General features: G+C 39.8%; 1 protein-coding gene across 3 annotated transcripts in view; it reads left to right on the top strand.

The window, feature by feature from the left end:
- The window catches only part of UNC13B (unc-13 homolog B), a 763,085-nt gene extending 750,786 nt beyond the window's left edge, over positions 1-12,299 (top strand). For 2 of the 3 annotated variants that reach the window (XM_030192818.1, XM_030192817.1), the window contains 3 exons: positions 3,243-3,335; positions 6,034-6,193; positions 10,697-12,299. In XM_030192818.1, the coding sequence (XP_030048678.1) occupies positions 3,243-3,335; positions 6,034-6,193; positions 10,697-10,982 (539 nt within the window). In that variant the 3' untranslated portion in view covers positions 10,983-12,299. The remainder of the gene's footprint in view (positions 1-3,242; positions 3,336-6,033; positions 6,194-10,696) is intronic. The other variant, XM_030192819.1, reaches the window with a different exon arrangement.
- Positions 12,300-13,361: the final 1,062 nt, after the last annotated feature.

The raw sequence follows: 13,361 nt of genomic DNA, 5'->3' as shown, positions 1-13,361 counted from the left end.
TGATAATTTTCATGCCTAATTGCACCCCCTTCAGTATTGTCCAGTCACCACCACCACATTTAGGAATCTTCAGGTTTTTAATCCTTGCACTCTCTCCACCATTGTTTCACCTCTCTTCTCATCCACTCTGTTATCCAAGTGTGTCAAAAGGCCATCTTGTCCTATAACATTCGTTTCTCCTCTGCTCTAGATGCTCTCGCTCTTCTCAATCTCTTTTGTGTACCAAACCTCAACCATGACTGACCACCTGAATCTGCTACCTATATTTCTGTGCCTTTCCCATACTGACGTCCTTCTAGTCTGCTCTTGCACTTGGCAAACGAGAGGGTTTCTTTATATCCATTTGAGAGTCTCTTGCCTCCAACCCTTGCTATCTGTTTGCCACACTGAACTCCTTCCTCAAAATGCCTCCACTTCCACCCCCACCCCCCCTTTCAGTTTCTGCCCAGACTATAGCCAGGTACTTCCATGACAAGTTCACAAGGTTAATCCTTAGTTCTCTGCCAAATCACTTCCATCCCCTCCCTCCCTTATTTATTTATTTATTGCATTTGTATCCCACCTTATCCCACCTCTTTGCAGGCTCAAAGTGGCTTACAATATATCATGAGTAGTGGAGGAATGTTAGTAAATAAACATTTAGTATTACAGAGTATTGCTCAGCATGATGATAATTAAACAAAGTTATAGTATACAAGCAGATATTTGAGAAACAGTTCTAAACATACCGTGCATAAATTGGCCGCATTCACAATTTAACGTGCGCTGCTTGCAGTGCCTTATATAGAATCCAGCCCATTGTGTACTAACCTTTTCTTGGGTACTAACTCCCAAGATGGAACCTTTCATCAGGTAGCTACGATTTGGATTATTCTTCCCAATGTGCATCGTTTTGCATTTGTCCACATTAAATTTCCTCTGCCGTTTGGATGCCCAGTCTTCCAATTTCCTAACATATATGGTGAGTGTGTAAGTAGCAGACATTAGAAGGATTTGTATTTGCAGTAGGAAGAGAAAAGGGACACCTAGCATGGTCTGCTGACAGAACCAGTTTGGCAACAATTATTTTGATTCATATCTGTGTGGAGTGACAGTGACATCTTGTGGTGTATTTTTGACAAGCTTTCAAAAACAGAGCTACTTCCTTCAGGTCAGATTTCTGACCTGAAGAAGGTGGCTTTGCCTTCAAAACCTTATCAAAAAATCTATTAATTTGTTCCAATAAAAAAGGTATCACCTTATTTTCCTTTACTTTATTTTATTTCTATTTTTATTACCTTTGGACTAACCACGTTACTTTATCTTGTGGTGTGTCAGAGGAGCATTAACTTTAAATTTATTTTTATGACTTCTCTTTATTTTTCAGCAAAGATCAATTAGAGGTAACTTCATAACTGCACACGTGTGGAAATTATATGCATGCTTTTCTCTGTGTGGGCTTTTCTGAGTCTCTAAAGCCGAAGTCTGCGTGTACTTCCATTTTGAAAATTCCACCAGGAAATCTACACGTACATTTGCACCTGCTCTTTAACATACATAACTTTTCTGGGTTAATTTATACACATTATTTAATTTTCAAAAGTATAAGCATAAATGCAGCCCCCTCCTCAACCTCACCCTGAAATATTCACACTCTGTTCAGGCTGTACATTCACATTGTGTAGAAAATTTTATAGAATATTTCTGTGGGTAAAATGCTGTTTTTGCAAATTATTCTCACAGAAGTAATTTTTCAAAAACAACCCTAGTATATGTGAGTGAAAATATATATAGCAGCCAAAATATGCGTACTATTAGCCATACTCAAAGGAGGTGTTCCTGTGGCCATGTTAAGCTTGGACAAGGAAAAGGGGACACACTTACACATAACACTTGTGCTTTTGAAAATCCTGTTTTGACCGTGCTTCACCACATGCACAACTAACAGATAGACAGTATGCTGACACGTTTAATGCATGTACTTTACATTTGCTTATTTTCAAAGGAAAATATGGGTCGTTTTCCTTTGAGCTTTAGAGCAATATATGTTGGTTAGAATAGAAAACATTCAAACCAATATTCAAAAGAAATTATACATTCACTGGCCAGCAGTGAATGCACTTCTCTATCCATATGTTTTCAAAAGTTATGTATATGGTATTTGGTTGAAAATGTGACTGAATAGCCTGAAGGTATCTATATATGGGGCTGTATTTGGGGTGATGTGCCTGATTGATGCTGCTGTTTACTGAAAACAGCTGCTTACAGGTAAGCAACTTTCTTTCTCCAACCACTTCACAAAATTGCATTGCCATTAAAGTCCAGTGAAAATGATGCCTGCATGTAGATATCATTCAACCTGTCCACCAAGTACTGAAAAGTACATTAATGTAGTTCAGACCTGGAACAATTCTGCATTGCTCTTGTACACATCTCTTTTGCAAAGCCCCAGCACTTTTCTTTCCACCTTACTGTACCATATGCCTGGAACAGACTTCCTAAGCCATTGAGCCATGCTTGCTGTATTCAAATCCAGCCAAATCTTGACCTTTTTCAGACTGCTTTTAAATCAACTATTTTTCTATAATAAATACATGGTTTAGATTCTCATATTTGTCAAGTATGTTTGTCTTGGTTAGACCATAAGATTCATGATACACGTATCTGTACAGTGCAGCATACATTTAGTAGCACTGTAGAGATAAGTAGTAACTGTAGTTTTATATAGAAATATGCTATGAGTTAGTGATAATTGTTTTCTTCTTTTTGAAAGAACTATTTCATATTTGTCGACCTACAGATGTGTGAGAGACCTCTTTCAGAGGCTGATGTAGTAGCTCAAGATTTCATGGTGGTTAGCAACCATATTCCCATGCAAGTTTATTATTCATGCAAATCAGCTGGCTAGAAAATTGACATACAGACTTGAGTTCCAGAAACTGTTGGAAAAAAAACTTCACCTGTACACTAACCTGCCAAGATATAATTTTTAGTAAACTTTTGTGTGGTGAGCTATGCACAAATATTTGTTACTTGAGATGGAGCCATTTTGCAAAGTTTTCACAAATGGGCCCTACACACAAAAATGCACAGATCCTCAAACCTCCAGTGCCTTTCCATGTTTTAACATGTGGAGGCCCCCCACCTTTGAAAAATTCACAGTTTAGCAAGTCAAGCATTTAGATTACTATTATGAATACTGGTTCTGCAAGTTTGTCATCAATTCTGGCACATTTATTCTTTGCTTATTCCTCTTACACTAGGCTCTGGCGTGGATGATCCAGTTGGTGAAGTGTCTGTACAGATCGATCTGTTCACACACCCAGGGACAGGAGAACACAAAGTCACAGTGAAAGGTAAACTGTTTTGAGAACCAGGGAATCCACCGAGAAATGGGCATTTAAATTGCTCACACAATAGAATGAATGATTTTCAAATTTCACTTAATTCCTATTTTTCTGACTAGGACACTAGGCCTCATTTGGCTTGTCTGCTGCTACTACATATATCTAAAGTCAACAAACAAATTGTACATGATAATCCTACAGTGCTATTAAGGTAGAAAAACATCGGGACAAGGAAAGCTTGGATGCATAAGGAGATGCATAACAGTAGAAAAATATCATTGATGACATCTGGTAATAGAAATAGAAACGTGAGGGCAGATAAGGGCCAAGAGGCTTATCCAGTCTGCCCATCCTCAGTAACCACTAACACTTCCTTTCCTAAAGGATCCCACCTGCCTGTCCCATTCTTTCTTAAATTCTGACATAGACTTTGTCTCCACGACCTCCACTGTGAGGCCATTTCACGCATCTACCACCCTTTCTTTGAAAGAGTACTTTCTTAGTTTACTCCTAAGCATATTTCTTCTTAACTTCATCGTATGCCCCCTCATTCCAGAGTTTTCCTTCATTTGGAAAAGGCTTAACCTCCTGTATATTAATACCACTGAGGTATTTAAACATTTCTATCATATCTCCTCTCTCCCATCTCTCAGGTACAGAAACTAACTTAATACATTTGTTGACAAGCTTTCAAAGGTAGAGCCTTCTTTTTCAAGTTAGTTATATCATCTTATTTTCCTTTCTTTTCTTTTTTTTAATTTCTACTTATTACCTTTTTAAAATGGACTAACAGGGCATTCACACTACTATATCCAATCTTTATACAGGATGAGACCTGGACCATTGTGCCCAATTCTGGCAGCTGTAATTATGAAAATATATAGAAGCAGTACAGAGAAGGACACAAAATGGCACAAGGTCAGCACCAAAAGTCCTAGGACATGAAACTTAAACTGTACCCAAGAGGGGAGGAGAGAAGAGACGGGGAAGATAACATACAATTATTCAAATATGCTAGACATAAATAATGTATAAGATGAAAACTTTTCTCACTTGAAAGGAAGTTCAAAAATATCTTGATAGGGTAAACCCAAGACGAGGACATATAAAGGTTTGAAATAAGCAAAGCTCCAAAGAGGCCGTTTGTTAACAGTGATCATAATATGGTCAGTTTTGATATTAGAAGTATACACAGGAAATCCAATATGTTAGCACTTAACGTTCAAAAAGGAGACTATGATAAAATGAGAAGAAAAGTGAAAAAAAAGCTTAGAGGCGTGGCTGCGAGGGTCAATAATTTACAGCAGGCATGGATGCTGTTCAAAAATGGTTAAAAAGTCAGGTGAAGGAAGCTATTACAGCTAAAAGAAAATCCTTCAGAAAATGGAAGAAGGAACCGACTGAAAATAATAAGAAACAGCGTAAGGAATGTCAAGTCAAATGAAAAGCGCTGATAAGGAAGGCAAAGAGGGACTTTGAAAAAAACGATTGCGTTGGAGGCAAAAACACATAGTAAAACTTTTTTAGGTATATTAAAAGCAGGAAGCCGGCAAAAGAATTGGTTGGACTACTAGATGACCTAGGGGTAAAAGGGACAATCGGGGAAAACAAAACCATAGCGGAGAGATTAAATTAATTCTTTGCTTCGGTCTTCACCGAGGAAGATTTGGGAGAGATACTGGTGCCAGAAATGGTATTGAAAGCTGACGAGTCAAAGAAACTGAATGAAATCTCTTATAAACCTGGAGGATTTAATGGGGCAGTTTGACAAATTGAAGAGTAGCAAATCTCCTGGACCAGATGGTATTCATCCCAGAGTACTGATAGAATTGAAAAATGAACTTGCGGAACTATTGTTAGTAATATGTAATTTATCTTTAAAATTGAGCATGGTACCGGAAGATTGGAAGGTGGCCAAAGTAATGCTGATTTTTTAAAAAGGTTCTAGAGGAGATCCGGGAAATTATAGACCAGTGAGCCTGACATCAGTGCCAGGCAAAATGATACAGACTATTATAAAGAACAAAATTACAGAGCATATTCAAAAGCATGGATTAATGAGACAAAGCCAACATGGATTTAGTGAAGGGAAATCTTGCCTCACCAATCTATTAAAATGAATCGGAGAAATGTTTTTTTCACTTAGCGTGTAATTATACTCTGGAATTCATTGCCAGAGAATATGGTAAAGGCGGTTAGCTTAGTGGGGTTTAAAAAAGGTTTGGGCTGCTTTGTAATGGAAACGTTCGTAGACCATTATTAAAATGGGCTTGGGGAAAATCCACTGCTTATTTCAGGGATAAGCAGTATAAAATGTACTGTACTTTTTGGGGATCTTGCCAGGTACTTGTGACCTGGATCGGCCATTGTTGGAAACAGGATGCTGGGCTTGATGGACCTTTGGTCTGTCCCAGTATGGCAATACTTATGTACTTATGTATTTGTGATCAGAAAATATTTCTTCATAGAGGTGGTGGTGGTGAAGGGAAAAACAGTGACAGAGTTCAGGAAATCATGGAATAAATAAAGCCCGATAAAAGGGCAGTCCTATAAACTGAGCACTAAAGTTTACATGCCGATTGCCACATAAATATTTAGAATATGACCTTGTACACACCAGCCGCCACCTACATGCTATTCTATCCCACTTATGTGTATCCCACTTATGTGTAGCAATCTTTGGTGTTCCTTCGTTTTTCTTTTTCAGTTGTGGCAGCCAATGATCTGAAATGGCAAACTACTGGAATGTTTCGTCCTTTTGTAGAAGTCACTATGATTGGGCCTCACCAAAGTGACAAGAAAAGAAAGTTTACAACCAAGTCCAAGAGCAACAACTGGGCTCCAAAATACAATGAAACATTTCATTTGTAAGTATTATTGGCATCATGAAGTAGGCAAATGGCAGGTCATGAGCGTATTTTTCATTATATTAATACATGATTACAGGTTCTAAGGTGTGAACATTGAAAATAAGATTCTTTCCTTAATTAAATGTTGTCAAAATCACATCTTCTCTTTGGTAACTGAAATGACACCATGCTTATGACTGCTAAACTCTCATTTCCGTTGTTTTCCACTTATGAGTACCGTGTTTCAAACCTACATATGCTACAGTACCTAGTAATGTTTGCTCTAAGCCTTGTGGAAAAAGTACATGCACAAAGAGCAGATGCAAATTTCTGCAATACTTTTCGTATCATAGTAAGTGACAGCAGATAAAGATCTGAATGGTCCATCCAGTCTTCCCAGCAGTCACATTCATTATCAATTCAAGATTTAAATCAACAATGAACGTGATATTATATACTTGATCATGCTCTTTCTTTGGTGTTCCAACTACTGGAGTTGCCATCAAAACCCACTCCAGCCTATCCAAATCCATCTTGTCATTTGCGGGACAAAGACCGAAAAAGTCTGCCCGGCTCCGTCCTCACGTTCCAAACCACTGGAGTTTCCGTTGAAGCTCTCTCCAGCCCACCCTAAACCAGATCACCATATGCGGGACACAGACCGTATAAGCCAGCCCAACACCGACCTTAGTTGATGCAACCATAGTCACCATCTAAGCACCACTTGGCATGCAAACACGTATGCAACCCTTTGTTTTGTTTTTTTATATCATTCATTTTCTAAATAGAGGTCCTCTGTGTTCATCCCACGCCTTTTTGAATTCCGCCACACTTTTTTTTTTCACCACCTCTCTTGGGAGATCATTCCAGGCATCCACCACCCTCTCCGTGAAAAAGAATTTTCTGACATTACTCTTAAGTCTACCACCCTACAAACTCAATTTATGTCCTCTAGTGTTACCACTTTCCCTTCTCTGGAAAATATTTGTTTCTATATATTAATACCTTTCAAGTATTTAATCATCTGTATGAATTCTCCCCTGTCCTGTCCCCCCCCCCCCCCCCTCCTCTAGGGTATACATATTCAGATCTTCCAGTCTCTTCTCGTATGTCTTTTGACGAATGTGAGCAAGTGCAAAGAGATGCATGTGGGAAAGAGGAACCCAAACCATAGTTATGTAATGCAAGGTTCCATATTAGGAGTCACCACCCAGGAAAAGGATCTAGTGTAATCATTGATACATTGAAACCCTCCGCTCAATGTTCAGCGGCAGCTAAGAAAGCAAATAGAATGTTAGGAACTATTAGGAAAGGAATGGAAAACAAAACTGAGGATACTATGTCTTTTTATTTATAAATGTTTTTATTGATGACTAAAGAGAAGTAAATTGTCCACATTGCAATATATAAATACAAAGATATTTAAATAGTATAAAGTACTTTACAACTTGTCATCAAGAGTTTTAAGATTTTTTGAGCCTCCCCCCACCCCCCACACTCTCGGGTAAACATTAATATAACAGAGACAAGAATATTTCCCACCCCAATGCTGTTCTGTCTTATGATATAGAGCAAACATACCAAGCATAGGAGAGACCTGACTCTTCTGACACTCCCCTTCTGCATGAACAACAAAAATCCCCTCCCCATCCTCCCTCCCCACCCTAAGGTATGCAAACTAACAAGACAGGGATACCAAAGGCAGAGTTCCACATTAATACCTATAAAGGTAAAGTATTAAGAAGGAGGCTGCATGCTTGATGGGAGAGGCATTGTATGTAGGGCTCCCAAACCATCCAAAACCATTTTCTCTGCTTTGCTATGAGACAGACAGAATGAGCCTCCCAGGTTGACAGCAACTGAAGCGCATTACGCCAATGCCACTGATTTGGAACCTTTCTCTTGCACCACTTCTGCAAGATACACTTCACACCCACCACACTTGCTTTATATAGAAAATATCGATGTCCTTTGGACAGAGAGCCCCTATATTCCGTTCCTAGTAAAAAAAAAAAAAAAAAGTCAGGGGGGGCAAAATCTGAGGGCAAGGAGAACAAGGTGTTTAAATAGGAGAATATCTGATGCCAATAGTCCCGTATGTTTGGACATGTCGTGCATGAGAGAGGGTATTCTCTAACATCCCGCAGGCCTTACCTTGTAATGAAGGGATACATTGAGCATGGAACACCTGTCTTGGAGAAAAGTATGCTCTTGTTAAAATCCTTATAGACAATCCTCGGGATAAGGCGTAACATAGCATACAGTGCCCCCTCCCCCACTTGATGACCCAGTTCGACAGTCCACCTCGTCACACTGGGCGCATGAGTCTTCCTAGGCATCAGCAAAGTAAGGGCTTTATGAAAATACACCACCGACATACATGTCACCTGAATTTATGTAAAGAAAGACTGCAGTCAAGTTACCACATTGAACTCAGCCTTTACTCAAAAGGTGAGACACATAGTGGGCAGCCTGTATGTATGCATAAAAAGTTTGTGGATGTGGAGGCAGAGTTGCCCACAACACTGCCATAGGGTTTAAGAGTACCCGTTGCACTCCAGATCAGCAATGCACAAAGGTAGCCCTGCATGCCCCAATTCTGAATTACCAGAGAATCTATCTCAGGGGAGAAGGCCAGATTCCCTGCAATTGGTTAAAAAAAATCCATGTAACTAAGTGAGCAATGCCAGTATTGAAGTAAAGTATGCCAGGAAGCCCTCATAGGTTTTAACCGGACAATATTCTTTAAAGTCAAGGACAAATCCACTCCTTGTGCATGTAATAAATAATGGGGGTGTAGTGGGTGAAACAATGCCCTTTCCATTGGCCAAGGGGTATAGATGTCTGCAGCCCCTTATTTACCTCTCTACCCTCATTTCCCCTTACGTTCCTGCCCGTAACCTCCGCTCACCGGACAAATCCCTCCTCTCAGTACCCTTCTCCACCACCGCCAACTCCAGGCTCCGCTCATTCTGCCTCGCCTCACCCTATGCTTGGAATCAACTTCCTGAGCCCTTACACCAAGCCCCCTCCCTACCCATCTTCAAATCCTTGCTCAAAGCCCACCTCTTCAATGTTGCTTTCGGCACCTAACCTTTATACCTTTCAGGAAATCTAGACTGCCCCTATTTGACTGAATGTACATTTGTCTTTTAGATTGTAAGCTCCTTTGAGCAGGGACTGTCCTATGTTAAATTGTACAGCGCTGCGTAACCCTAGTAGCGCTTTACAAATGTCAAGTAGTAGTAGATGTCAGTCTCTAGTACCCAATCACGTAGATGTCTAAAAAGACACACCACACATTATATTGATGAATATTGGGAACCCCCATTCCTCCCACTGCTCAAGACCCATATAATAAATCCATACGAATTTTCAACTTCTGCCCATTCCAAAGAAATCTGTTCACCATGCGGTTTAAAGCCTTAATATTTCTTTTCAAGATCCACAGAGGAAGTGGCTGAAGAACATATAACCACTTCGAAAACAGGGACATACAATATAAACTAATTCTACCATGTAGAGATAAAGGTAGTGACTGCCAGATCCACAGTTGCTGTTAGGTAGAGCGCAACAAATGCTTGATATTTAAAGAGTATAGATCCCCTGGATCAGCCGGTAGCTGGATACCCAAGTAAGTAAAGTGGCCAACAGCCCATGACAAAGGGAAGGAATCCCCCCAGCCTTCACGAACCGAGGGTGTAGTTGGCAATGCCTCCAATTTATCCATATTCAAGCGAAACCCTGAAAATTCCCCATTTTCCTGAAAACTTTCTAAAAAAGTTGGAAGTGAAGTTAAGGTAGAGGTCAAGTGTACTGGGAGATCATCCGCAAAAGCTAATATTTTAAATACTTCTCAGCCCATCCGTATCCCTCTAATGTCTGGGTTGGCTAGAATCTCTCTAATCAGGGGGTCAAGAGTCAAAACAAATAGTAGTGGAGACAGCGGGCAACCCTGTCTTGTCCCTCTGCCAATGGAAAAAGATTCCGAAACAAAACCATTAACCATCATGGCCGTCCTCGGGTCATGATACAGAGCACATGTGTCAAAAAAGCTACCCTGAATGCCATATTTCTCAAGAACTTTAAACAGAAACGGCCATGCTACTCTTATCAAAAGCTTTTTCTGCATCAAAGCTAATAAGGAGCGTGTTATCATGTTGCGCCCTCACCACTTCAAAAGAGGCCAGAATCTGCCAAATAACTGCATGTCTATCCATGACTCCAATCAAGCAGGAATACACAATGCAGTGAGATATTAGAGTGCTTCTCATGGCCTGCTGCATCCTATCTCCTCCAAATCAATCCTCCTGTCGGAAGGGATGGGACATAGCAGGCAATCAGCATGCACTAATACTCAAAATACTCAGCAGCTTAAGTGTTGTGCCAGTGCCGTGTTGCTGTCCTCCAAGATGCCTGGGCTGTCTAGTGGTAGGACCAGCCCTGGTGGTAGAGGACAAACTTGTGCTTGGAAAATAGTTATATAATTAATGCTGTATTTATGTACATCTATTTTTTTAGCATACTTGGTAATGAAGATGGTCCGAACTCTTACGAACTGCAAGTGTGCGTTAAGGATTACTGCTTTGCTCGGGAGGACCGTGTGCTGGGAATAGCTGTGATGCAGTTGAAAGAGATAGTGGATAAAGGAAGCTGTGCTTGTTGGTGTCCCCTTGGACGAAGAATTCATATGGACGACACGGGGCTTACAATCCTAAGGATCCTCTCCCAAAGAACCAATGATGAGGTAGCCAAGGAGTTTGTCAAGCTGAAATCGGAATCTCGCTCCACAGAAGAAGGAAGCTGAGTTTTCATTTCCAAGCATTTGTCTCCAAAAGTGCCAAGATGTGCAACTGTTCAACAACTTTTTTTTCTTTGTTAATAATTATGAAAGGTTCAATTTGTCTGTCTGTCCGTCCAAAAGAAGCAAGTGTTGTAAAGAAAAAACTACTGAACAATCATATTGTGAATTATTTATTTTTTAGTAACTAGGTTAAGAAAATATACATATGATACCTTTTAAACTTTGTATTTGATATTTGATAAAAGGAGCCCTTCTGCATTGTGTATATAATTGATTTTGTAACCTTATCCTGCCCTTCATACTCTATTTTAGTTGTTGGCATGGAACACTGTGATTTCACCCTTCCGGTTGGCAGTTAAGGTTTCTACAACCAAAATAAGATTGTGATTTGGGTTTGGGGTGAGGAATGGCTTCTTTCTTAGATCCGCCAGTGGATGTTTTGATTTGTGTTATTAGAGCATGCCTTCCATCTATAAGAAAATGTATGAAAGTATGAATATGTGTCTGCACTGATGAAAGATGTGTGATCTGTGTACCCTTAGAATTGCATTATAATTAGTAGCTACTTGATGTCACTCTACTGTGCTTAGTATGACTGTTACTGTCCTAATCTTTCTTATTTTACTATCTGAAGATTGATTGGGTCTGGTGACAAGCCCTTCACTGTAAAGAAGCTCTTAGCGGTGGGGCTGGATTTTCCTGAAGCACCTCAGGATTTCTTCCAGAGGAGGGGAAGGGAGCAATTGTAACTAAATATTAGTTGCACAAGACTGTGTGTAGGCAGGGCTAGTACAATGATTTTTTTTTCTTTAGTCCTCACTGCTGTCTCTAGCCTAGCAAACTTGGTGTACTAGCAATATCTAAGGCTTTCCCTCTTTTAATTCACTGTTTAAATCTGATTCTGTGATCAAATCCATGCACATAATATACTATAATAAACTAAATAGATTAATTCCAGGGTTGACTAGGTTACAACAGCATTTTTGTATTTTTCTCCTATTTTTACAGATGTAGTAAATCAGTCCTTCATTTCATTGGCATGCTAGTTCTTTAAAGCAGGGTTTTTTTTTGTTTTGCTTTTGCCTATGGGTGCATTATATTTCACAATGAATTGTATCTTTTAGGTTTTTTTTTTCAATCGTATGTGCCATTAATGGGAAGAATGATAATTTAATCTTTAATAAATGATCTTTTAGCAGCACTGAATGTTTGATCTTCTTTCACTGAAATAAAAAATAGCCTCTTCTGTGTAATCACACCAAACCTTAGGAAAAGTCATGTCCTTCTTACAGTAGCTAGGATAGTGTCGCTTTCCACATAAGCAAACCCTCTCATGGCTCTCAGCTTATGTGTTAATGGGGCTGCCTGAATTCTAAAAATAGAAATCCAAACTCATCAGTCTCGCAGCTGTATTTTTTTCAGGAAAAACTTGATAAACTTTGTCTATATAGGAAACGTAAATCAATAATTAGACAGAGATTTAGAGGCTAATTTTCAAACCACATAGACTTACAATATTACATAGGTTACTATGGGGCTCATTAACGTTCAAATAGTGGCATAAACAGTCATTTGGATGTTTTGCTTGCCAAAACGTTCAAATCAGTATTTTGAAACACGTATTCTAAACATTTTGGTATGCAGTTTGTCGGCAGTGCATGCAAATCACAAGGGGGTGTGTCAGGGCAGGATTTGGGTGTTACTAACACTTGGGATGTTTTTCCACCATAATGGAATAAAACAAAAATGTCCAGGGCTACATTTTAAACATTTTTGTCTAAATCTGTTTTTATAATGAATAAGGCACAAAAAGGTGCCCCAGATGACCACTGGAGGGGGCTATAGAAATATTAAATAGTAGTAGTAGTAAGGCATGACCCCTCCCACTCCTTACTCCCGCAGTGGTCACTGACCCCCTCCAACTTCCCAAAGATATGAAAGAAACAGTACATACCAGCCTCTGACAGCTTCAGATGTTATAGCCAGGCCTATTAGATCATCAAGCAGGTCCCTGTGGTAGCTTAGTGGTTAGTGCAGTGCACTATGGGAAATGGGACTTGATATACCGCCTTTCTGAGGCTTTTGCAACTACATTCAAAGTGGTTTACATATATTCAGGTACTTATTTTGTACCAGGGGCAATGGAGGGTTAAGTGAAATGCCCAGAGTCACAAGGAGCTGCAGTGGGAATCAAACTCAGTTCCCCAGGATCAAAGCCCACGGCACTAACCACTAGGCCCATATCCCACTCTACTTGTGGTAGAAAGTGTGAGCCCTCCAAAACTCACCAAAAACCTACTGTACCCACATATAGGTGTCACCTACAGCCATAAGGCCTATTGTAGTAGTGTACAGTTGGGTACAGTAGGTTTTAGAGCTTAC

The sequence above is a fragment of the Microcaecilia unicolor genome, chromosome 2, assembly GCF_901765095.1.
Source record: "Microcaecilia unicolor chromosome 2, aMicUni1.1, whole genome shotgun sequence".
NCBI lineage: Eukaryota > Metazoa > Chordata > Amphibia > Gymnophiona > Siphonopidae > Microcaecilia > Microcaecilia unicolor.
This window is presented reverse-complemented; position numbering and strand designations above follow the sequence as displayed.